At 31.4% G+C, this 25,885-nt stretch overlaps 4 protein-coding genes and 1 long non-coding RNA gene across 7 annotated transcripts; 1 reads left to right on the top strand and 4 right to left on the bottom strand.

Annotated features, from left to right (window-relative positions):
• Nucleotides 1-1,719: 1,719 nt before the first annotated feature.
• Nucleotides 1,720-3,228, bottom strand: LOC106351148 (MLP-like protein 328). Its single transcript, XM_013790969.3, has 2 exons — nucleotides 2,976-3,228; nucleotides 1,720-2,234 (listed from the first exon to the last, which is right to left on the bottom strand). Exons 1-2 carry the CDS (start codon nucleotides 3,160-3,162, stop codon nucleotides 1,966-1,968), a joined length of 456 nt encoding a protein of 151 aa, XP_013646423.1. The 5' UTR covers nucleotides 3,163-3,228; the 3' UTR covers nucleotides 1,720-1,965.
• A 4,183-nt stretch (nucleotides 3,229-7,411) lies between these two features.
• Nucleotides 7,412-10,329, bottom strand: BNAA01G31890D. 3 transcript variants are annotated; one of them, XM_048754335.1, is made up of 8 exons: nucleotides 10,255-10,329; nucleotides 9,478-9,561; nucleotides 9,088-9,193; nucleotides 8,735-8,917; nucleotides 8,129-8,620; nucleotides 7,960-8,046; nucleotides 7,811-7,874; nucleotides 7,412-7,719 (listed from the first exon to the last, which is right to left on the bottom strand). In XM_048754335.1, coding segments are annotated over exons 2-8 (984 nt in total). In that variant the 5' UTR covers nucleotides 9,529-9,561; nucleotides 10,255-10,329; the 3' UTR covers nucleotides 7,412-7,718. The 3 variants fall into 3 exon arrangements, with proteins under 3 accessions (XP_048610292.1, XP_048610273.1, XP_048610339.1); XM_048754316.1 differs by having other exon boundaries at nucleotides 10,197-10,328; XM_048754382.1 differs by having other exon boundaries at nucleotides 7,811-7,871; nucleotides 10,197-10,328.
• An 841-nt stretch (nucleotides 10,330-11,170) lies between these two features.
• LOC106381206 (reticulon-like protein B8) lies at nucleotides 11,171-12,794 on the bottom strand. Its single transcript, XM_013821089.3, has 6 exons — nucleotides 12,614-12,794; nucleotides 12,214-12,395; nucleotides 11,952-12,132; nucleotides 11,729-11,870; nucleotides 11,575-11,644; nucleotides 11,171-11,481 (listed from the first exon to the last, which is right to left on the bottom strand). The coding sequence occupies exons 2-6, from the start codon at nucleotides 12,389-12,391 to the stop codon at nucleotides 11,312-11,314; spliced, it is 741 nt and encodes a 246-aa protein (XP_013676543.2). The 5' UTR covers nucleotides 12,392-12,395; nucleotides 12,614-12,794; the 3' UTR covers nucleotides 11,171-11,311.
• A 2,723-nt stretch (nucleotides 12,795-15,517) lies between these two features.
• LOC125585349 lies at nucleotides 15,518-17,994 on the top strand. Its single transcript, XR_007322284.1, has 6 exons — nucleotides 15,518-16,462; nucleotides 16,663-16,747; nucleotides 16,856-16,915; nucleotides 16,988-17,057; nucleotides 17,225-17,432; nucleotides 17,555-17,994. It is a non-coding gene; the product is annotated as an uncharacterized LOC125585349 (long non-coding RNA).
• A 2,821-nt stretch (nucleotides 17,995-20,815) lies between these two features.
• LOC106381205 (UDP-URONIC ACID TRANSPORTER 1-like) lies at nucleotides 20,816-22,690 on the bottom strand. Its single transcript, XM_013821088.3, has 4 exons — nucleotides 22,062-22,690; nucleotides 21,495-21,598; nucleotides 21,188-21,416; nucleotides 20,816-21,116 (listed from the first exon to the last, which is right to left on the bottom strand). Exons 1-4 carry the CDS (start codon nucleotides 22,554-22,556, stop codon nucleotides 20,970-20,972), a joined length of 975 nt encoding a protein of 324 aa, XP_013676542.1. The 5' UTR covers nucleotides 22,557-22,690; the 3' UTR covers nucleotides 20,816-20,969.
• Nucleotides 22,691-25,885: the final 3,195 nt, after the last annotated feature.

Raw genomic sequence — 25,885 nt, 5'->3', positions numbered from 1 at the left:
TATCATCAATGTTATTAAACCCAACGACTGAACCAGATTACCTTTTGGATCGCCGGACCATGGTTGAATTGCAAATTAATAGATTATAAATTGTAACATATGGTTTTGTGGTTTTCTGAAACACATCTTGAAACCACAGGATTTCTGTTCTTTGTAAAGTAACAGAAATTACTTTACAAAACTTAAATAAATATTTGCTTAGATCTTTAAATAAGTCAATTTGCAGTGAGGGAGACGCTGATTCTCGCATTTCAGTGATCCAGCTGCTGAAGAGACGAAGCATATCCAGTACTTCCACTAGCACTAGTCCACTCAACTCAATGCCATGTTTTTGATTCTCAAATCGATTCGTGCTCATATGTACATTATATAAATCATTAATGGCCCCAATTGTACTTACATACGATCCCATACAATGGGCCAGCAAATCGGTGGGGGCCAATGAGAATACACATATGACGACTCGACTAGTGCCCTAGGATCTAAATTAGTTGACCATAAAATTAGAATTAGATGAGAACCCTAATTTACTGTATTCGAATGGTGTTCCATCAAAAATCGGTCCAGTTTCGTCATTTATTCGGTGTGTGAATAATAGTATTCTCTATGACAATAAAATATAAAGGATATTAATTAAGTGATTCTTAAAATATGGTAAAACTAAAACATAGCAAAATGAGAGATAAGCATATTTGAACCAAAGCAATTCATAGCGCACAACTACATGTCTAATTATATATGAATATTGTAAATTATAAACACTGAAAATATATAATTATATAATTATATAGATCATCAATATTTTATTTTGGATAATCTGCTTTATTTGAAAATTAAGTAATGATAAACTGAAAAAAAAACTAATGATAAAATTGTTCAAAGAAATTGATAGAAATCCTTTAAGCAATGTTTCGACATGCATAAGAGGAATGTTTTGCATGGCATGATGCAAACAGTGGTGTTGATACCATTGGTTAACAAAATGGTTGACAGTCTAAATCTTAACCTTGAGAAGTATATGCCTAGTCGATGGTTTTTGCGATAGTGATTAAACATATAGTGGATTTGGTTGGGTTTAAAAAAAGAATATGGTATATTCAGTTTTAGGTGCTCGTAATGAACACATTGACTATGTCGTCTACTCCATTTAGAATTTGAAGTATACTCACTTGGGCAGTGTATGCTCAAACACTTAATAGTACAAAATTTTGGAACATTTAGTTAAGAAGTGATCACAAAGACGCGTCAACATGAGGTTTGGCACAAATTTTTGAGAGAGATAAAGAACTTAAGAGATCAAGTAAGAGTTTCCATGCTTTCATTGTATTCTTTGTTCTTCGGAAAAATAATAAAAGTACAGATTTGTTAGCTAAAAGTGCTATATTTTTTCGAGAGTTATTCTATTACAATTTGATTTTCAAACAATCTCAAATATAACTATATAAGTAATAGAACGGCATTTTGATTTTGAGAAAAATAAACACTGAAACTATATTATTTTATCCAAGTTAACTGAGGACCAAATCCTTACATTTCTATTTGATCAGACCAATATGAGTTGGACCCTTGTGGGGAATGCAACTATACACCAACCACTTTGGCGGGCTTGAATTGGTAGTCCTGTACATTTCTTTGTCGAAACCATTTGTTTCCTTCTTCAACAGGAATCAAACTACGGGTTAAGAACGCACAGCATTTAGAAAATTATCCACAAACCTATGACACACTTAATAACACTGGAATATATTGATAAGTAAACAAGAGCATATATCAAAGCATAACATATCAAACCGGTCGATGACCACAAGAACATATCAGATCATGGTCTTACAAAGAAATAAACTCAGCAAGACCCCATTTATTGAATTGAAAAGCATCTTAATAAGGTGGAGATGATATTGATCATGGTGACGGTGATTGTGATGGTGAATTGGTGATGGTGGATTGTGATGGCGATGATGATGATTAAGCTTTGAGAACATGGTCTTCCATGTCAGCAACCATGCTCTTGACGACTTTCATGTAGTTGCTTGGCTCGGGGAACTCATCGTTACGCTTCTCCCATATCATAGTGATTTTGCAGACGCAGCCATCCTCCAACTTCGGAATAAATTCAAAGATGACGTCATACACCTTGAGTTGTTCCATGAAGTGACCTTCAAGTCCTCTAAACGTTACCGTTTTCTTCTCATCGTCTATCTCTGTCCTTTCCTTGAGCACCTCCGGCTTCCCATCTTTTTACACGAACACATATGTTTTTAATTTTTGATCGGTCACATTTATATTTCTTTTTTCCACACCCTACTAGTCATGTGAAAGTTTTTCAGTAGGTCTCTCAACATAAAATAGTTTAAATAATAAAACTGTAGAGAAAAATTGAAATGGTTTCTTATATAATGAAATTTTTGAAAAGTTCTTGAAACAATTGCTTTGATTCTATTGGTTTATTCAACTTTTCTGTTTTTTTCAATTTAGTTACTTAACTAAAATACTTAAGAATATATTGTTACTATATTGATAACATGACATCATAAGCAAGTAATTTTTTTGTTTGTTAATAGTAAACAGAAACACTAGAGGCAAAAGTGTTTGCATTTGCTAGTTCACATATTATGTCTTGATTCTGTAGACGTTTTCTTTTTAAGTTACTTCATACATATAACAACACATACAAATGCAAAAACCGAGGGAATTGGAAATATTTAGACGTATGTAAATGTATGATGTATCCATATGTATTCTCGAGGTACTTATGACATATCGGATCTACACACACATATATATATTTCTTATATAACCATAGATTTTTTTTTTGTTCAATATATAACCATAGATAATAATCATAATTCATAAGGCAGCATATAGTAGTACTACTAGCAATACCCTGGTTTCATAAATAGGCTATAGTTTTAACTTAATAGTGTGTACATAGTGTTGGAATATATATAGGGCGAATTAGAAAGTATAAGTAATACCGCATGTGTAGTCCCAAGTCTTGATGGCCCCGTGAGAGTCCCATTCGCCTTCGTGAATGGTGACATTTTGGATGTGGTGACCAATGGCTTCCGGGATGGCATGGTTCTCGCTCCTCCACCTCTTGTAGTGTTTCTCCATCGTCCCTTTCAATGGAACCTCCGTCACGTATGTTCCCGACGTCGCCATTTCTCTCTCTCGTTTTAAAGCTTCGACTCTTTTTTGTTTGTTTTGGTTGATGAAATAACACTTCTCCTCGCCTTGGTTTTATATAGTGAACGTGATAGTAAAAGTATGGTTTCTACTGTTTCTTTGATCCATCATTTGACGGTCAAGTTATATAAATGTTACTTTTCAATGGTAATCAAATTCTCGATCGCTATTTAATGTAGGTAGTCGGCACAGCATAATTTAGAAGATATCCATGCCAAAATACACATTATTGTGTCTATTTCTTCTATCTCTTTTCAACCCACTATTTAATGAGCATTATTGCCATTGGGTCACAAAATTTAGTAATCTATTTATGTAAATTATATGCTTCATCCAGCGTAAAATCAATGTCTAAAAAAACGTTAGGCGCTAAGTGGACGATTATGATAAAAAATTATAATATAGCATATTAACTATTAATTTTTCTGTTTCCGAAATAATGATTTTTAGAATATTCACGCATATTAAAAATATAATTAATTATTATAATTAATTTTATTATTTATTTTATTATACATTTTCTAATAAATATTAACTAATAGTATTTAACCAATTCAAATATTTTTAATTAATGTTTCTTTAAAATATACAATTTTTCAATATTAACTATACTTTACCTAACCAAATCCAGACCAAACATTTTGGAGGCGTGCTTATTCCTGACGTTTCACAACTGTTATGCAACAGTATCAAATCGGTCGCATTTGATATAAATAATACTCAGAAGGTATACGCTGGCACCTTTCAGATGGCGCGTTCTACAGTATCGAATCGGTTTTACGTTCATTCACTCTTCATCAAAATACAATGTTGAGTTTTTCAAGACCGTATCTAAAAATTTGGAAAGTATAGATATTTATAATGAACTTAAAAAAAGGTCAAAATAATTTAGAGGCCTATTCTATATATATAACCTTCAAAAAATTTAACAACTAGAACCAATATTTTATTGGGTGGTGTCTAATCTGCCATGAAGCCTTTTCTTTCTTTTGTTTTGTAACTATAGTTTAGATCAAACGTCATTTATACATAACTTTTTGTAATATATGTAGCCATCAAAAAAATCATCTAAAATCGCATTACCGACTTCATAAGAAAGCGAACTGCGTGTATGTACAGAGACATATATGCAGTTTTATATAAAACAATCAACTAATTTATTTTAATAATTTCTAATTTTCAAATATTATTTAGTTGCTTAATAATTTATATTATTGTTGCCGTATAATAACTCCTAATCAAGTACTAATAGTGTGTTTTGTAAGTTAAAAGTTGATTTATTTTGCATATATAATCGACCTTTATATTTTATAGAAAATTAAATATGGGATCGAATTTAATCCAATTCCTGGCATGGTGATGAATCATGATGCATTGATAGTACAGATTGGGGTTGTAATTTTTAGCTGGACTCCCTTATGATTTGAAAAATAGAAAGGCTGAATTTTGCGAGACCTAGATTTATGCATAAAAATATGGTCATATCTTTTAAATGTTTTTGATGTGTCTATCGCTAATAAATTTTCATCAATGCTAAACGCGGAAAAAAAATTTGGTATAATTTTTATATAAACACATTTTTTTTTCGTTTAGAGTAGGTATGCGCATAAAATCTGTAACTCAAAATTTGTACCGAAATCACAGAATAAGTCTTCTAGTGTGGTACACCACATAGCCACAATCGAACCTGAACGGACAATCTGAAAAGACAAAAAATCCAAAAATCTACCCAAAATCCAAATTAATTGCAAATATAAATATATGAAACATAAATATGTACTTAAAGTACTCAATTCTATATTTATTTAAAATTATATATAAAATAAGTACTTAAATCTTCAATAAGTACCTTAAATATCCAATCCTATATAAATAAGTTTATTTCTTATGTTTTGCTTTTTTTAATTTTGGATTTAACTTCAGATATATCCGAACCGAGTCCATATAACATAAATTGGAACAATATATGATTACTTTATGAATTTTAGATGTGATACAATTTAGAAATGAAATCTATGTGTTATGTCCGAACTTGATATGTACTTACAAATTTAACAAATGAAATCTAAGATGTGATATAAATTAAAACCGTAATTCTAAATACCTAACCCGTATGGCAACGAGTACCTGAACGCGCATGCATAACTTAAAGTACGTTTTATGTTTTGTTCAGATTAATTTTATATTTAATAAATACTTTATATGTATTAGAATAACCCGTGAAACTATATTCATAAAAAATATCAATAATAACATATTATAGCATATGATAAAATATTAATTTTATTTATATATATATATATATATATATATATATCTAATTTTAATACTTTATCTATAAGAATTATATTATTATGTATTTGGTGAGGATTTTAAAGATCTTAATTGAGATCAGATGTTTTTTTAAAAGATACGATACTCCATATGTTTTATAATATAATATAAGTTGCCTAAAAAAAATTTGTTTCAAAATTATAAACTTTTTTCACATTTCCAAACAATTTTTTTACACATGTGAAGCCATTTTCTGCTCTTTTTGATTTTTTTTCCACTGAATTTTATTAAATGGGACAAAGCCCAACAGAAACCAAGCCCAAATTTACACAAGAGACCAATAAAGGCCCAACAAACGGGCAATTTTCTGCTCTTTAATAAAACAATCATGCTTACCTTTCAAAAATCCTACTATATAAAAGGAACTAAATTCAAGGCTTTTGAGACTATCCACCTCAGCCAAAATATTCTCATCCAAAAAGAATTAAAAATAAATGTCATTTAGAAGATAATTAACTAATATAAAACTTTTGATATTTCTAAAAATTTCAAATTTGTAACTGCTAATTTATTAATAGAATCATATATCTATATTGAATTATGTTCTATTTTTAATCGTTACTTTAAGAGTAAATAAATTATTAATTTATAATATATATATATAGTTTATAACTTTATATTGTAGTTATAAATAAAGAAAAAATAACCGGGAAAGGTGAAGAAGCTCATATAAAATTATGTAATTAAAATGGTAAAATGGTGAATATGATGAAGTGAATCTAAGAAAATTTGTTGTACAAATTATGGTGATTTCTTCGTCCACTATAATGATTTAAAATAATATATATATATTCATATAAATAAGTCAATATTTGTTGTTTTTTTTGTAAGATGTTAAGATTATCATTTTCTGAAAGGTTACACTGATCCAAAGAGATTAGTTTGTGGAGTTAACCAAACGAGGATTATAGTGTTTACTTTGAAAAAAGTAATAGGTTGAACGATAGATGGCGTGCGTGTTTTTTCACATGGAAATCTGCACATATATTAAAATTGTAAGATTTGAATCATAGAGAAAATATAGTGTATATGACTAAAGTTGATTCATTCCGAAACTAAAGATGGCTAAAATTCTTCTTTGTCAAAATACATAGATGTGAATCTTATATGAATAGAGTTCTCAATTGCTTATAGCAGTGTAATAAATTTCGTGTGTAAAGGAAAAAAATGTTATATAAGTGAAAACAAAAATTATGATTTTTTTCTTGTGCCTATAAGCTCTTCGCAATTTGAAGAAGAAATAACATATTGTGTGAAAATCTTTGGCTCGGTCAAATTTTATCGAGTTGTTTATAAAACTGTTGTTATATGATTCATGTAAATTTTCAGTGTTGATTTAAAAGCCCAAGAAAACCCATCTATACTGACTTTTTGATTTTTTTCTGTGATTTAAATTTAAAAAAGATAAAACTTTCGATAAGTTATGTAAACTCAGAACAAGTATTTAACTTTAGAAAACATTTACATGTTTCAAACTTATAATATATACATATATAATGTTTAAAATTATGTATATAAAACCTGTATAAAATGTGCTTAAATATGTTTCTCTTTTTTAATGTGTTAATTGTACTATATATAACATTATTTTAAAATTTCAAAAAGTTTATGTCACATACAAAAACCATCAATAAAAAATATAATTCTCCATCTACAACCAGAAAAAAGAAAAACTATAAACATATAAATTTAAATTAAGAAAAACTAACATTGGAAAAACAAAAAATTAATGTAAAAGAAACAAACCGACAAATAATATTATAAATAAAATAAATTTATAAGACACAATCCGCGCGAAGCGCGGAAAAAATCTCTAGTAAATTTTAAAACAAAACAGCACCAAGCCACCAACCACTACCTTAACTTGTGCAACAAAAATTAAAATCATGTATAATCGAGTTTGATGCATTATCCACTACCACAACTTTCATTCTTAACATAATCAGTTAAGTCACACTTCACACACAAATTATAACAAGTACAAAAACTAAAACAGAAGAGAAAAGAGAAAAAAAAAACACACACACTGAAAATTACATATGACCATCTCACACTTATCAACTCTAAGCTAAAGTAATAATGTTAAAACAGAAATCCCCTTTTATACACCCCACCCAATAGTCTTTGCAAAGAAAAGATCAAAGGCCTGAATATGTTACACCCAAACGTGTCTTACATCATGAAGTAGTGAAGCAAAACCTGCATAGTTCAAAGATGCTGATGTTAGCTCTGTACATTAGAGAACCCAACCTGAGATATTAGAGGCAAATGTAATGAGCATTGTTCTTACTACTCGCTCCCAATGTTATCATAACTGAAACCTTCAGATATGGTCTCCAATCTCTTGTTGTCTCCTGCAATAAACACTTGTATTAGAGAAACACAACAGATACTTTCTTCTTCATTCTTTTTCTTTTAACAAAGTCTCAATGTTCTCACCTTGATACTCTCCCCTGTCGCATGAGTCCAGGAAGTTTTCACCATCCGGAACAAGGAAAGGTGACTTATCATAGCTCTCTAGAATCTCTGGAATCAACAGAAAAGCTTATGTTACAAACAATGTATGAACAACGAGAGAGAAAGGAGTAATAATGATAGAGAGAAAGACCTGAGCTCTGAGAAAAATCAGCAGTCAAATCAGAGAGGCTGAAGTTCCTAGGGATCTGACCTAAGAACCCAAAAGTAGCAGCTTCTGAATCAAGAAGCGTCTCACTGAGAGGTTGTTGGTTGTTGTTGGACTCGTTACCAAAGGTTGAGATCGAAGTAGTGTCTCTAACAGTGGAATGCCCTTCCAAGGCGTTCCTTTCACCACCATACATGAAAGAAGCAGGGCTTGTAAAGGCGGTTTCAGACTTGATCATCCCTCCTCCTCCATTCATTCCTTGCATCATAGGCATGTTTGTAGTGGTCTGTGATGAGAGCATGTTTGGAGAAGAAGCATCAACTCTCCTTGCATGGGTTGATATGTTCACAGAAGAGGCTACGTTTGTTGTATTGAGTGTTGAAGAGCCATTGAGGTATGCATTAGAGAGACTCGAGGGTATAGACTTCAGAGATTGATCAGTGTGCTCAGAGGCATAACCCAAATGTTTCTGATTCACTGTTTAAGAGAATCAATTTCAGTTGCATAGATTAGTACAAACTTGAACGACAAGTAATAAAGAGACCCTAAAGTAGACTATGAAAATGCATCTGGCTCCATAAGGAATCTTACTTGATTGAATATGAGAACCGTTTGTGTTTTGGACGGGAGCAACTCCACTTGGATGCATCTGCTGCATGTGGTGAACCTGCTGCTCAAGTAGCTTGTTGAATTCCATTATCTGGTGTTTCACCATGAGCCTAAGATAGTAAGCCTTGAAAAACTCACGATTCTCTTCTTCAAGCTTCTGCCAAACTGTGAATCAAAAAAAGGAAAATTTAGTTTTAAGCAAGCTGAATAAAATCGTCTACACATGATTTTGGCTAAGGATGCCCTGGACTAGCAAATAGATATATTTTCACGATTTAATCATAGTATAATGGATCCATATATAAAGCAGAAGGGTTACACAATCAGATGCCTACCTAGTTCTGTGAAGCCAGGCTCGATTTTAGCCTGCTCCAATAAAGTTTCCACGACTTCTTTCTGGTTCATGTAGAGTTGAAGGCATCTTTCTATAAGGTTTTGAACCTGAGATGGGATAATAAAACATGTAAGAGTAAGTTAATTGAGATTGGACAGAAGAGTTGGAAGTGTAGACAAGAGATAAAAAGACTGAATTTTTATGTGAAACATAAACATTTTGGATATTCAATCCATATGACATTTTATAGGACAAAATGATAACAATCTGAAAATATTTTCAAAAGTTGAGACTGTGGTTTACTATAATATATCCAAGAGAGAACGTAAAATATAACTTTCAAAAGTTGAGATTTATGTTGCAAACAAAGCCTTTCTTTAAATTTAGTTACCAGTTGTATATCTTGACGTGAGACCCTTCTCACTGTTCCTCCACTTGACATGGCTGAGATTTTTTTGTAAAACAGAGCTTGTTCCTGTCATGTAGAAGTAGTATTAGACATTGTACATAGCTGTATATGGGAAATGAGTTTGAAACGATAAAATCTCCAAAACTATCAGTAGAGACTATACATCTTGCAATATCATCCATGACTATAAACAAAGGCTCTTTCTCACATCTCAACTCCGAGTATTTAGACAGGAACTCAAAAGTAAGACCCCCCAGTTAAACTAGTAACATAGTTTCACATAGTTTTGGTGACCTCAATATGAAAATCATGTCTAACATCAAACAATCAATGGTGCCATTTCTAGAACAATCATATTATTTTCTATCCAAATGGCCAAAGGCTCTATGTTCAATCAAAGACTACAAAAAAAAAAAAAAATCAACAGCTTCTATTACAAAACAGTCTATGTAATACGTTTCCAGAAGAGGTAAACCATTACAACGCACATAAAGCTGGTTTCCCCAGAAATGAGATGAAAAATCAAAACTTTATCAATCAAGATTCAAAAAATAAAAACTTTCAATCGATTTCGTTTTCAGACACAACCGGATCAAATTAAGAAAACAATACTTTAAAAAGAACATGCGACTCTCTATCAAAACAAACACAAAACCAATTCGATTTACGAAAAAGACAAAAGGTTTAACAAGATCAGTAACCTCGGTCGCAAATCCGAGATCAATCGTCGTCGAGGGAGAGAGAGAGAGGAAACCTAACCTCACTTTGATCTTCGTCGTCGTGGATCGATTCCTTTACTCCTTTTTTCCATTTTCTTTTTGATTTTACTAATTTTATTTATTTTTAAAATTACACATTCCGGCTCTGGAGCTCAGGAAGCTGCCACGTGTAAAATGTGTGACTATGGTGGATCCCATGCATAGAGAGTTATCTGATCTTCTTCTTTGGACAGTCAATTTTTTTTCTGGTCAACGATACGGAACGAAGAAGAAGAAGATCATTTATATTCTTGTAAGAATTAACACCTTTTGTAAGAATTTATTTTGTGAGAATTTACATTTTATTCTATTTTTATACACTAAATTTTAATTTTTAATATAAAATTAATATTTTAAGTTTTAAATTTAAGGTAATTATTTTATATTCTTTGCTACATATATATATGTATATATTCCAAAATCTTATCTTATCACTCTCATTCAGATTATTAATCAAATTATGTTTTTTTTTTGGTTTAAAAATATAATATATATATATATAGATAGATAAATATTCTAAAATATCATTAACACCTTTTGTTCAATATATTTAGCACATAAGAAAAAGTATCTAAAAAATCAATTAAAATTTAAAATATATTTTTTTTCTAAATTCGAGTTTGGATTTAGTGATTAAGATTTGAAGTTAGGTTTTTAAAGGCTGGTGTGGGATTAGAGATTATAGTGATCTAGTTGTTGTTGTTTTTGTCAAATGAATACTATTTTGAGAATTTTTACTATTAGCTGCTATTTTTTTTTATAAACTTTTAATGTATGTTATTTTGGAGATTTGCTATAATATATTTATATCAATTGTTAAAAAATTTCTCTAATTTGCTTGTATAACTTTGATAGTATGTGCTAAAAGAGTGATCATTGCATGTTTTTGAGACAAACTAACTAAACAAGGAAACCAATGGAGACAAGTTTGTAACAACAAAATAAAAAGATTCAATACACAAATCTACATGAGTATTCTCAAAACATTAACACAACAACGAACAAACCATGATCCATTGTTCAAACAAGAAAGAAAAGATTTAGATAAGGAAGTTGGTTTAGTCATGCTTCTTGAACCCAAACCTTCCACTTGGGATTCGACTGAGAAAGCCAGTATCCATCTTCTTGTAGTGACTATGAAACTTCATCAGCAGAGAATCAACAAAACCATCAACCTCATCTTCATATCTCTCATACAGAACCGGCATTGTGTGAGCTCCCACAAACCCTTCACACATACAAAATGCAAAATGCATCACCCCTTAGAAAAAAAAATCTTATAAACTCAAATTCTCAATCTTTCTAAAGGAGTCTCACTCACCAATATACAAAACAGTTAGGAAGTTGCAACAGCTCCCGATCATTGCGGCTAGCCATAGTCCAATCGCAACCTGAACATGATGTTAATGCAGAATCATTAACGTTCCATGATAACATTATACATTATGCAGATATGTTAATAAGATATACAATACCATGAGGAACTGTTTCAAACTCCCTCTACAAGCCAAGTCCTGAAGAAACATCAAACCACGGTTAACCTCTGTTCCAACGGTCACACCAACATCAGCAAAGAAGTATTTTGGAAGAACAAGGCGAGGCACTCCAGACTGTGAGCTGCTTTGAGACATTTATAATAAAAAAACTTGTTTAGATTGCAATCACAAGGAACCAAATGATATGTTATACAAACATTACCGGTTTAGAGCCCCTGAGGCATTAGACCAGACGAATTGCACGATCATACCAAGCAAGAGACCGTAACAAACAAGAGAGAGAAAATGGAAGTTGATCCACTCGAAAAGCACCCAGATTGCAGTAGCTCCCATCAGAACACTTGCGGAGATCTTCTTGTTCCTCCACAACAACACATCAGCGGCTGAATAAAAAGACTTTGTTAGAACCAAAAAAAAAAAAAACACAAACCAATCTCGCTTATTATATCATTGAGTTTTCTTACATTTGCCACCGCCTAAGACATGATGGATCGGCTTCTCCCGACCGAACATGCGGTTGAAACGAGAAGAGACGGTTTCTTCTTGTTCGAAGAAAGAAACGTTTTTTTTCTTCTGAACTGTCTCAGTGAAGTTATCAACGAAGTCGTTGATAACGTCCTCTACAATATTCTTCTCATGCATGATTCTGAAACACAAAATGGAATCTGAGATTCTCAAACAAACATATAAAAATCGAATCTTTCAGTTAGGTTCTTCCGACCAATACTGTCCTAAACCGTCAAAAGTATCCAACTTTTTTTACTAGTTGGTTGGTGATGATTACAATGATATGAAACCCAGATCTTATTACTTGGCGAGAAAGAGCAGAACGAGAGTAAAGATGGAGATGACAAAAGAACAAACCTTGGAGGAGTTGGTGAAGAAGAATTTGGTTTCTGAGAATCTCACAGAAATGAAAAGTTTTATTTTTTATTTTTCTTTGTGGATTCTGAGAGAGATGAACCACAAAGAATGAAAGATTGAACTGAAAAGAAAGCGATGGGATTGGTTAGGTGGGATAATTGAATTGAAACTGTTTAAAAATGTGGGTAAAGTTTGGAGTTTTGTGTATGGATGGGACTCAGCTGCCCACGTGCTACTCGTGACATTGCTCTGACTCATATAATAGTAGTTTGTCATATGCAATCTTCTAAAATAGTAGCAGAAATGATTTAAATTGGTTTAAATCATTTTAATTTGGTTAAAATTAGTCTAAAATGATATATATATATATATATGCTTAATCAAATAATAATGTGAATGCAGATTTATAAATTAGTCCTTTTTATTGTATATCTAATTTTTATAATTTATTAAAGTAATTTTATAACTAAACAAGAAAACTATAATGTCTGATATAAAAATAAGATATATATAAAATCTATCAATATTTGTTAATGTCTAGACTTTGTCTAGACCTCTAATAATTCGCATAGTCACTATTCTTCTATAAAACTAGGACCGGCCCGCCCTACGGGCAGGATAAAAATTAACAAATAATTTAAATAATTAGAATAAATATTTAATATAAATTTTTATTATTTTAAAATATATATATTAGTTAAATTGTGTACATGTTATTGTATTTGAAGGCTAAATAAACCGTGTTATCCGAAAATTAGTTATGATTGTTTTAAAAAATAAATATTACTTGTTATTTTTTAAATATGATTTTATTTTTTCTTTTTAAAAGATTTATGATGATTTTCTTTTGTTAAGTAATCTGTGTTTTAATTATATATTAAGAATTGGATTGCCATTACATCATTCCTTGTGATTTTCTCGAGTTGTATGACCATAAAAAAAAACCACGGGATTCTTTTTTTTTTTTTTTTCATTTTTGTTAGTAGAAAAAAAAACTTGTAAATAAATTCACATGATTTTTTTTTTTAATTTTATATACTTTAGTGGATTATCTTATGTTTTTACTAAATTTAGTTTTTACAATAGATTATTTTTAAAATTGTTCTATTTTAGTTTTGATGACGTAGAGTTGATTATCTATTTGTTTTGGCTTATGTTATCTAGTTTTTTTTTCTTATGTGTTTCACATTAGGTTATATTATAATGTGTCAGGACAAAATCACTTCTCCAAAGAGACATTTATTTTTGTAATACTCATCCGCCCTCAATGTTCTTAATCAAATAATAAATATTTAATATAAATTTTTATTATTTTAAAATATATATATTAGTTAAATTGTGTACATGTTATTGTATTTGAAGGCTAAATAAACCGTGTTATCCGAAAATTAGTTATGATTGTTTTAAAAAATAAATATTACTTGTTATTTTTTAAATATGATTTTATTTTTTCTTTTTAAAAGATTTATGATGATTTTCTTTTGTTAAGTAATCTGTGTTTTAATTATATATTAAGAATTGGATTGCCATTACATCATTCCTTGTGATTTTCTCGAGTTGTATGACCATAAAAAAAACCACGGGATTCTTTTTTTTTTTTTTTTTCATTTTTGTTAGTAGAAAAAAAAACTTGTAAATAAATTCACATGATTTTTTTTTTAATTTTATATACTTTAGTGGATTATCTTATGTTTTTACTAAATTTAGTTTTTACAATAGATTATTTTTAAAATTGTTCTATTTTAGTTTTGATGACGTAGAGTTGATTATCTATTTGTTTTGGTTTATGTTATCTAGTTTTTTTTTCTTATGTGTTTCACATTAGGTTATATTATAATGTGTCAGGACAAAATCACTTCTCCAAAGAGACATTTATTTTTGTAATACTCATCCGTCCTCAATGTTCTTAATCAAATAAGAGCTGCTATAACCCCATCTGGTCATTAGTGTACAGTCCTCAAAAGATCCAACGTGAATACACTAACCAAAAGCTTTAAAAAACATACAAACTGGATTTAACAATTATGTAATACCTAATGCTAATGTCTTCCAGTAAACAGAAAAAAAAAATTGGTTAATTAACTACACGTCTCATCCCTTGTTGCACTCACAAACCGAATGCACTTTTTATAGATGGCTCAGCCAATTCCTAGCATAAAGTGAACTTCAGAAGATAGTAAGCAGCACGAAAAGAATGACCAAACTCGCTTTCCAATCTAAAAGATAACAACAAAACTAAAGAAGAAAAAAAACAATAGCAATAAAGAAAATTCACTGAAAATTATCAGTTCCTTACTGCATTCTAAAAGAACATGAGATGGAAGCTACTTCTCTTCAACCATCATTGTGTTTTTATTGAGAATTATGAAGAGAGTTGAGAGCATACCATATGAGCAAGCTACACAATTGGGTATCCAATGAAACTAAATTTTACAAACACCTCTAAAACTCAGAAACAACCTCGTATTAAGTGAGAATAGACAATCAGCAAAGAAGAGGAAAATAGCAGAATAGAAATTTTGCCAAGCATTAGGGTATAGAGGAGAATGACAAACAACCGTCCGGAGGAGAGACAGTGAGAAATGTTCACCAATAAATGAGACTGAGTCGCTGCCATTAAGCACACAGCTTTCTCTCCCTCATTGAAGAATGGAAGAACCTTAGAGTCTAGGAGGAGCTTGTCTACACCCATCAAGTCTCCACCAAGTTTAATGTTTCTTGCTTCCCAGATTCTGAGCAACCGCACCTCACCGTCACCATGGAACGTCCATCCTTCAAATCAGAGATAATATGAACTGTGAGGATGATGCAAAAAGGGATGAATCCTTTCCTTTTTATAGATTAGAATCGCCGACTGAATGAAGGAAAAGAATCATTGAATGCAAGATCGTGGTTGTACTGGGGATGAAGAGTTAAGTTTTGGTTAATGACGTTCAATCAATTCGATTCGTAACGATTGAACGGTGAAGAATACAACTGAAGCGTCATTTACAAAGACTGATTTGGAGATCATTGACGATGTGTCGACGCACAACACCAATTCAAAACCGCCATTATTGGTTGGAGTTAGTTGACAGGAGCAGATCTTGGATGCGCCGATGCACCTTACGAAACTAAACCAGGAGGAAGATAAAGGCAAGGCGGGCCTAGCATCTGTTACGAAATCAGCCCAAATAGCATTTCTGAAACTTACAAATTTGAAACTTTTGTTGAAGCCCAATTTAAAAAACAAAGAAGTTATCGTCGAAGCCCACAGAAGGCAAGAGATTTTTAAAAAAATAAAACACGTGTCATGCGCAGGAGAGCTCAATTTATGACGTGGCGTCCTTGTTGGCATAAGTAGGAGAGAAGCAAAGCCTATTATCTAACCTATACTAAAAGGGTTATATGAGCATCAGAGAGTGTGTCCACGTCAGATTAAAAAATCAGCCAATTGGAGAACTTTTTGTAGCCACGTCATCATCTCCTTAAACCTACGCGTCTCTGTCTTTTGAGCATCTATTATTGTCTACCGCTTCAGATTCTCAAGCTCTAAAGTTTTAAATCCCTCACTTTATCTATCTGAATCACTCAAAAAAATTAATCACACAAAAGTTTTTTAAGGAGAGAAGCCAATCTCTCTCTCTCAGATCGGAGAAAAGAGCCATGGCGGCTGCGTGGAACGGGAGTGAGTACTTGACATCGACGCTGAGACAGGTAGACAATCGTTCACGCGGCCGTCGAACGCTGAGACTATTGAGCAAGACGAAGAAGATCTGAGATGGGCCGCCGTAGGAAGGCTACCGTCGCAGAGACAAGGGAGTCATCCGAGCGTTCGCTAATCTTGAATTGGCAGCAGAGTTTGAAGAGGTTGGTAGATTTCTTTGCATCATCTCACCCGGTTGGCCTCAGAAGATTAATTAAATCCTTTTTTGGTTATATACGAGTTAAGTTTATGTTACATTAGCTTCAAAGATCTGATTTCTGATTCCATTTTTATTAGAAAACGTTACATATGCATCTTTGAATTAGTATTTTTGTAATATTTTCCTCGGTCCATTGTATTTCAGTCAAATGTTCCTCACTACAACTGATTAGAGTTTGGAGAATCAGTTGAAAGACATGGTGAAGCGTGGAAAGAATCTGAGAGTGAAGGTAAAATTTTCTTCAAGAGCTTTTGCTGAGGGTTTCAATCGAATCACTTCAACTTTTTTATCTCTTGGGTTTCAATCGAATCACACTCATTGATCTCTGATTCATTAGGAAGCTGATTGAAGATATAGATGAGTACGACGGTGACGACCCTCTCTTCCCATGGATAAAGTGAGTTCATTTTTTTTGTATTCTTGATTATAAAAAATCTTCTTGATCCTGAGATTTGAGGTTTCTCTCCAGGTGTTTTAAAGGGGTGCAGGAGGCGTTTCCTCCGGGTTTCATCGATTGTCATAAGATTCCTGAAATAGCTGTTGAGTGTCAGAACTTTCTCACGCACTGCTATTTCATGATAACTGTTACAACATTAAAGCAGGAGATGCTGGATTTTTTTTTTGGTTTATATGAAGATCTAATTGTATGTGGATGATATTTGAATGTGTGAATAAAATTTGTTTTCAATTCGTTTTGTTGTGACAGATGCAAAGAGATTGATTGCTCGGAGATTTATTGACACCTCTGTCCAAAGTGACATGAAGCTATGGCCTTTCAAGATCTTACCTGCTCCTGCCGATAAACCAATGATCGTCGTCAACTACAGAGGCGAATAGAAACAGTTCGCCGCCGAGGAGATATCTTCCATGGTTCTCATCAATATAAGTGAGCTCTATTGAGAATTACGAATGCGGTACACTCTCTCTCTCCTTCCTTTGTCTCCTACTGCAACATACTTAAAGTGAAAACAGATTACAAGTATGCTTTCACAGACATTACATTCTCTCTTCTTAAAACGTGAGGGTTTTGGTGAAGGTGCGGAGCCACTTTTCCAGCTATACAAGATTCTACTGAAGGCACCTGGTGTATATGGAGCACGGTTCAGTGGTGCAGGCTTCAGGGGATGTTGTGTAGCCTTTGTGGATGCAGAGAAAGCTGAGGAAGCTACTTCATATGTGAAGGATGAATACGAAAAGGCCCAACCCGAGTTTGCGAAGAAACTGAGTGGAGGTAAACCTGTTCTCATCTGTGAAGCAGGTGACTCTGCTCGCGTTCTCTGTTCAAACTCGAAGTTTTTTTCCCTCGAGTGCTCTGTTATAGTTGTTGATTCTTATTTGTTCATCCTTTTTTTTATTCTCTCTGTGAGATTCTCTGATCTGTTTAGTCAAGAGATAGAAATGGCGCATGCATTGATACGTTTTTATTGTTACCAACAATTTGACAATACGTAATGTAAATCATTTATCTTTCTGTTTTGTTTTGTGTTTCTTCAAGTTCTGGAATTGAAAGATCTTATAGGCATCTCTTCCTATCTTCATTTTCCCACGTTACTACGATAAGAGAATACCATGTCGTAATTGGCTATTAACAGTAATGTCATGTTACACCTTTTTTGGTTTATTCATAAGATTATGCAAACAAAAGATGCTACTTGAATGGTTGAAACAAATTATTATTCTGTAATACCCCATTATTCTTTGTAACATAAAATCTAAGGCAAACCATAAGTGCCACCTACTATTGTTTTGTTTTAAACCGGATCAGTAGAACATTTTTACAAGTGGTACAACGAAACACCATAATCACAGGAGAAACTACTCCGGATGTTTTTTTTTTCTAATAATGTTAGTATCATAAAATGAATAATGAACAAGTTGATACGATGGTTCCTAAATACCCAATTTTTTTTTTTAACTTAGGAACAGGATTAGCTTTAGAAAGTGTCTTGAGAAAAAAAGTGGCTTGAGCAACCAATTCTAAAACAAATAAAACAAGTTTACTAGGACAGCTAGATAGAATAGGTGGGTCAACGTCAAATTAGCAATAAACGACTAGAGGGCGGTTCACACAAAGCTCAGTAGGCGGAGGCGGTATGTTTCAACTGCTCAACACTCCTAAAATATAGGCTTCTGTCCTAATAGTATGGTAAATTAAATGCAGTCTTTTAATAGATTTCCACATCTCATATTCTGAAGTTGATGCCTGTTATGATCTTACATACTTCGAGTCTCTTTAATATATTTATTGGCTTTTGATTACGGTCCTTATTGTTGATGATCATGGATATATCCACGCTTGAGAAGATTCTTCAGGTAAAAAAAACAAAGTCGCAGCAAACCCGTAGCTCTTAGTGACCCCGTTTCTATTACGCGAGACAAAGGCATGATCACCGTTAACGTCACCACCGCTTCCAACTTCTCCACACGAGAGAAAGTACAATCTCCTTGATTGGCTTTGCGTGATTGCGTTGAACAAAGACATGGACCGGTACGACCTACGATACTTAAACATGTACAAGCTAAATATTAAACCTATATAATGAGTTTTCTTTCGTAGTTTTCTTCCATGGCTCAGGAATAGGTGCTTACTTCAACAGTGTTGTAGTTTGACAGCAGAAGCTTTCAGAGCTTTGAGGGCAGTATTTCACGGCTCAACTAAAAGATGATGACGTTCCCTTTTGTATTCGTAGCTGAAAATTTTCTTGCTTTTGTATATTTGGTGTATGCATGTAACTTCAAATGTCTATGTACTCCATTTTTGTGTAAGTGGTGCATGGATACACGTCTATGTACGTGCTCCATTTAGCTTATATATCTACATTGATTCAAGTTTATGAAGAAAATTTGAATTTGGATGCTTGATCGCTAATCACACAAACTGAAATACAACTAAAATTATAATTATCGAGCCTTGAAGAGCTTCCTTAAAACTTCCAAGCAGATCATCTCGAGAGTGTCACAATCATCAAGAACCACCACCTATCATGTCATACAATCCCCATTACTAGCCAAAGCTGCTAAACACATCTACATTTACAAAGAATATGACCATCGAAGCAATAACTATCCATCCACTTGCATTGCATCTCTAACAAGGTATGGTGATCTAATAACAAAATGTTTATTAGTGGGAATATATATGGAGCAACATGGAAAGTTTTTATAACTTCCATGAGGCTATAACATTAAACTTTTATAAGAAGTAAATTATTTGATATAATCGGTTATGCAACTCAAGTAAATTTCTGATAGAAATAAAATACTTTATTAATTTATAACACTATTAATTTATTAAAATATTTTCAAATAGCTTGAGCAAAATTTCCAACAAATAATTGTTATAAAACAAAAAGTTCAATAATTGCTGAAATAATTTACAGAACATAATTAGTAAAATTAAAGGTGAATGAAATTCCATTATAAATTGAAAATCTAATATAAACTGAAACAAATATATATATTATAAAACATTTTTTAATAATATATATTAATTATTATTTATGAAATTATAAATATGCATATATAACTTTAAAAATATAACTTTATATAATTTTATCACATTATATTATTTCAGTTTATTTAGTTCAAAGGTGGATTAATTTATTATCGTGAGAAAAAATAAATATTGTAATAAAATTAAAATTTGATGCTCTTAAAAATAAAAAAAGTAATAGTTGTTCTTACTTTAGATTTTCTTCAACTATATCAAAATGAAATGTAAATCAAAATGAAAAACAGAAATTAATACATTTTCCTTAATTTTTAATTCAATAATTTCATTTTTTCTGACAGAAAAATGTTAATGATCCTCTCAACTCAAATCAACAAAATTTACTAAAATTTATAAAATGATAATAGGAAAAACAGTTTGTGTTTATTATTCCAATTTAAAGTAAATTTTCAAATGTTTTATAAAATTATAATATATTTTAATATAAAATAATTTTAATGTAAATTTACCCGCCCGTAGGGCGGGCCAATCCCTAGTATATATAAAGATGCATAGTTGCTCTCTTTGTCTAGATTTCATGAACATTGGTCATATGTAACCATGGGCTTCAAAAATCTAGTCAGACTTTTAGTGATGCTATCTATTTATCAAATCAAAGGCTCCCATGGTATGACATGAAAAACAAAGTAGGAACATTATAAAACTGATCCAAAAGCCTCGGCCCAAAGTTTTTCATTTTAGTTTTCTTCAAGTTAGTGAACACAGTGACAAGAGAGTGTCTTCAAACACCAACAATGGTCAATGGCATCTCATCTCCAGACAAAAAAAAAAGATAACCGCAAAATCTAACTCAATGCGTTATGTTTATATATATATATATAGGTCTATAGGTTAGATACAAAAATGAGAATGAGATATTATCTCTGAAGTATATAATGTTAAAAAGTTCCATCAGGTCCTAAGAGCCATCAGATAGGAAGTAAAAACGGAGTCTCTGCGCTCATCTAAACCTGCGTTTAGTCTCTCCATACGCAACAACACCAAGCACCGTTATACTGTACCCGCCAATCCCCATCACCGTGACCGGGTTTCGGAAAAGCAAGATCGAGATCACAACCGCAACCGCTCCTTTAGCGTTTCCAAGAACCTGAAACATTCAACATACAAACGTTTGATCCAATCTTTGTAAATGTTGAAATGTTCTAATTTTTACTTTACCTGGAGGGTAAGTGCGCTTGTGTGCTTGGTAACCAAAAAGTTCAACAAGTTAGCAGAATAAGCCATAACAGAGTTCACCAAAAGAAGTATCCACATGTACTGATGCTGTCTTGCGAGCGATAGAGTCACACTCATCACATCTGGTTCCATTACTATTGTAACTGGCAGAAGCGCAATGACGGCTATAGGGGACATGTACAACATCAAGTTCATCGAGTTCAATTTTTCTCTGCAATGTAACATATTAAAACTCCAGAACTCATTAATCTGCTTAGTTCCCTTTGATTGAGTAAATGATTCTTCTTACCCCTCGGAAGAAAGCAAGATGCCTTGAAGCACAGATTTAAAAGCTCTTGCTGCGGTTGCACTAATGCACATTATGAACCCAAACCAGTGGAAACCTGGCTCACCCTGTAGCACAGATCATTAAATCATTCATTAAATTAATATACAACTTCCATAATCAAAAACAAACAACATGACAAAACATAACATTCGTTGACAAATGTCTTGTAAGAGAAAAACACAACCAAGTCTGAAACTTTAGATAAAACATAACATTCGAGACAAAGGCCTTGTAAGAGAAAAACACAACCAAGTCTGAAACTTTAGATAAAACATCACTCCAATAACGCAGCCAAGCAAAAAAGGATGAAACTTTAGATAACCCATCACTCGTAATTGTGTGTTTCCGGTGAAATTTTAATATACTAAACGTAATTATTCATCTTTAATACTAAAAGAAATAACCTTTTTGGGTTTTCAGACACACAAACATTCATCTTTAATAATAAAACCAAACAATGGATAGATCAGACATGTAATAAATCTACAGAGACAAGAACACATATCATCAAAGAAAAGACATTATTACCCCACTGGCGATCACAACACCGGTAACAACAGGGACAAGCGCACCATACGTAACCCAAGCCTCTCTCTTAAACGTCATAAGATACGCAAACAGCGCCGTGAAAAACGGCGTCGTAGCGCCAACAGCCTGATTAAACGAAACGGGAAGATAACGGAGAGAGACATTCCCGCCGACGACGGAGGCGCAGAAGACAATGCTGAGGGTCGCGACCTTCATGAACTGGGAGCGAGATTTGAGGTGCTGGAGGGGGACGAGCTTGAGGAAGACGATGGAGACGTAGCTGAGGATGGCGCAGGCGGACATGTGGCACATGGTGAGGAAGATGGGGAATTTGAAACCGTAGTTGGAGAGGAGGAACTTGTTGAGGAGGAGGACGCCGATGTTGGAGGTGTACCAGAGGAGGATGAGGGAGGAGATGAAGAGGGTTTGTTTCTTCGGGGAGGATGAGGAGGGTGGCATCTCTGGTTTCTGATCTGGGTTCTTCTTGTTGTTCATGATGAGATCGGAACTTTTTGTTTGGATTTTTGATGGGAGAGGGGGAGGAGAAGAAGAAGGCTTGATGGAGAAAGGAAGCCTTTTTTTTTTTTTGAGAGAGAGAGAGAAAAGTGTTGAATTGTTGTGTTGCTTTGTTTGGTAAAAGTAGTTAACGCACTATTAAATTGACTAATTTAATATTTTTTTCTATTTTCAAATAATAAAGTACATTAGAATGTTTGATTTAAGATTTAATCTATTATTTATTAACTAATACTCCCTCTATTCTTAAAAAAATCTATGTTTCTTAAAAAAAATTGTTTAAAAAAATACATTTTTGATATTTTCAATGCATAAATTAAATGTAAATTGTAAATTTCAAAAATATAATTGTATTTATTAAAATTCTATTGGTGAACACTTGTGGGAAATAGCTTATTACGGAAAATAATATATTGATAATTAAAATTTGATATATTTTTTTAATAAGTGTGAAAATCCTAAAATATGGATCTTTTAGAAACGGAATGAATATATTGTATAGTTTTTAAATATTATTTATTAAACTAATTTAGCTTTAAGACTTAAATTTATCATTATTGATTGATAAGAACACAGATTAAAAAAAATTAAACAAAAAAAATATACAGATTGACTAATTTTAATAACCATTGTAAATTTTTATTCTTTCTTTTGTCAGATTGAAATTATTGCAATTATGTTACATTTTTGGTTTGTCATCATTGCGAAGGGAAAAAATATTGGAGTTATCTATCTTATTAAAACTCAAGTACAAAATTGGAGTGTTTGGAGACTTGAATATACATATTGGAGTTATCTATCCTAAATTTTTTTTTTCTAAACTAACCATAAAATAAAATTTAAACTTTATATACATATTTCAAATCAAAATAATAATTCAAATTTGATTTATATCAAAAATTGATTCAAAAATATACATATATTCAAAAATGGATTTTTACTAAACTATTTTTCAATAACCATTATAAAAAAATATTGTCAATATATATAAGAAAAATATAATACAAAGCCCAATTTGAAATACCAACTCAAATTATGGTTTTCATATTTCATATTAAGTTTTAAAAATATAATATATGTAATTATTTATATGATGGTATGTATAAAATACTATTAATTATATGATTACTTATATGATGGTACATATAAAATACGATTAATTATATGATGATAAAATACGATATATAATAATGATTAGGGATGGGCTTTTGGATACCCATACGGGTTTAGTTCTGATCGGTTTGTATTTTAGGTTTTCGGGGTCAAAGATTTCAGCCTTATTAGAATGTTTCTAAATTTTGGTTTGAGTTCGATTTGGGTCTTTGCGGGTTTGGTTTGGGTTTGGATAACTAATTTAAATTATTTTTAAAGTCTTAAATCATTATATATTTTAAATTTCTCAAAATGTATAAATAAAATAATATATTACGTATAAATTTGAATAACATATGTCATAATACTTAAGCTTAACATATCAATTGGCTTGATTTAAAATTTTGGATACGAAATCAATAATTATTTTAAGTATTTTTGGTGATTTGAGTATACTTTAACTATTTCAGATATTTACTTTTGACTATCTATATATATTTTCAAGTATTTAAACCAATTTAAAAGTATCATTTTTGATGTTTTATATACGTTAAATCTAAAAATAATTAATATATATAAGTATATAAATCTATTTTTAGATAAATTCGGATACCCAAATACTTCGGTTCGGATCAGATTCGGTTCTCTAAATAACAAAATTTTGAATAATTAGAATATTTAATCAATTTATGTTTGGGTTTGGTACTATATCTTTGGATCGATATCGGTTATGTTCCTCGGATTCATTTTTCCAAATCCTAATAATTACATGAAAAACAAACATCAACATATTTTTCAAAATATACACCCGCGCAGGCGCGCGGGTCAAAATCTAGTCTATATTATTAAAACTGAAGTACACATTAGAGTTGTTTGGAAACAAGTATAGCAATTTAAATCAAATTGTTTGGAAACATGAATAAAGCATGAACCAAATCGAAATGAATGGAATTACAATTTTGGTTCTTGGCCCGTTTGTCTCCTAAACCAACTGGTTTAGTTAACCATACAATTTTGAAAAACACGCTCATAAAATAGAAATTTTAGATATGGACACAATAATTAGCTAACTAACATGTCTATGTAAAAATCGCAAAGTTAATAGCAAGAATCTCTCGTGCAATCTTAGCAACAGATCTTAGCAACAGAATATTACTCCTACCTAATTATTTCATCCTAAACTTTCTTCTCACGTTTTTTGTTCTCCAAGGTAGATATTTTTTGGCTCTCTTATCTCATGATTTCCTTAAAACTTGTCGGATGCCTTCATAATTATTTACAATAATCTGCACGAACAAATAAAATAATATTTATCTTATTAAAATATAAGTACTTTTGAAAATTATTTAGAAGCATAAATAACATTTTTAAAAATATATATAATATTGTTTGGAATAGCAGTATATTAAAAAAAAGTATTAATGGGCTTATGTGAATTCTATTATATTACGAGAAACTATATATTTAGACTATCTTTAAAATATACGAAAATGGTCTAATCTAATAACCTAAAACATCTTTTGTCTAAAATAAATTTTATATACATATTTTAAATCAAAAATTGATTCAAAAATATACATATATTCAAAAATTGATTTTTACTAAAATGTTTTCCAACAACCATTATCAAAAAAATGTTTTCAATATATATAAGAAAAATATAATACAAAGCTCAATTTCAAACACCATCTTAAATAATAGTTTTTATATTTCACATTAAGTTTTAAAAGTATAATTTATATGATTATTTATGTGATGATATATTTAAAATATTATTAATTATATGATTACTTATATGATGATATGTATAAAATACGATTAATTATATGAGGATACATATATGATATATAATAGTGACTAGGGATGGGTGTTACGATACTCATTCGGTTCGGTCGGGTCTCTTTGGATTTCAGATTTTTGGGGTCAAAGACTTTAGTCCCATTTGGATATTTCTAAATTTTGATTCGGGTTCGGTTTGAATCTTTGCAGATTAGGTTCAGATTCAGATAACTCATTTAAATGATTTTTAAAATTTTAAAATTCATTATATACTTTAAATTTCTCAAAATCTATAAATAAAATAATATATTACATATAAATTTGAATAACACCTGTCAGGATACCTAAACTTAACATATAAATTGGTTTGGTTTAAATATTTAGATAGAGAATTAATTATTATTTTAAGTATTTTTAGTATTTTGAGTATACTTTAA

This window comes from Brassica napus, chromosome A1 (assembly GCF_020379485.1).
Source record: "Brassica napus cultivar Da-Ae chromosome A1, Da-Ae, whole genome shotgun sequence".
NCBI classification, from domain to species: Eukaryota; Viridiplantae; Streptophyta; class Magnoliopsida; order Brassicales; family Brassicaceae; genus Brassica; species Brassica napus.
Note: the sequence above shows the minus strand (reverse complement) of the source record. Positions and strands in the feature narration are given on the sequence as shown.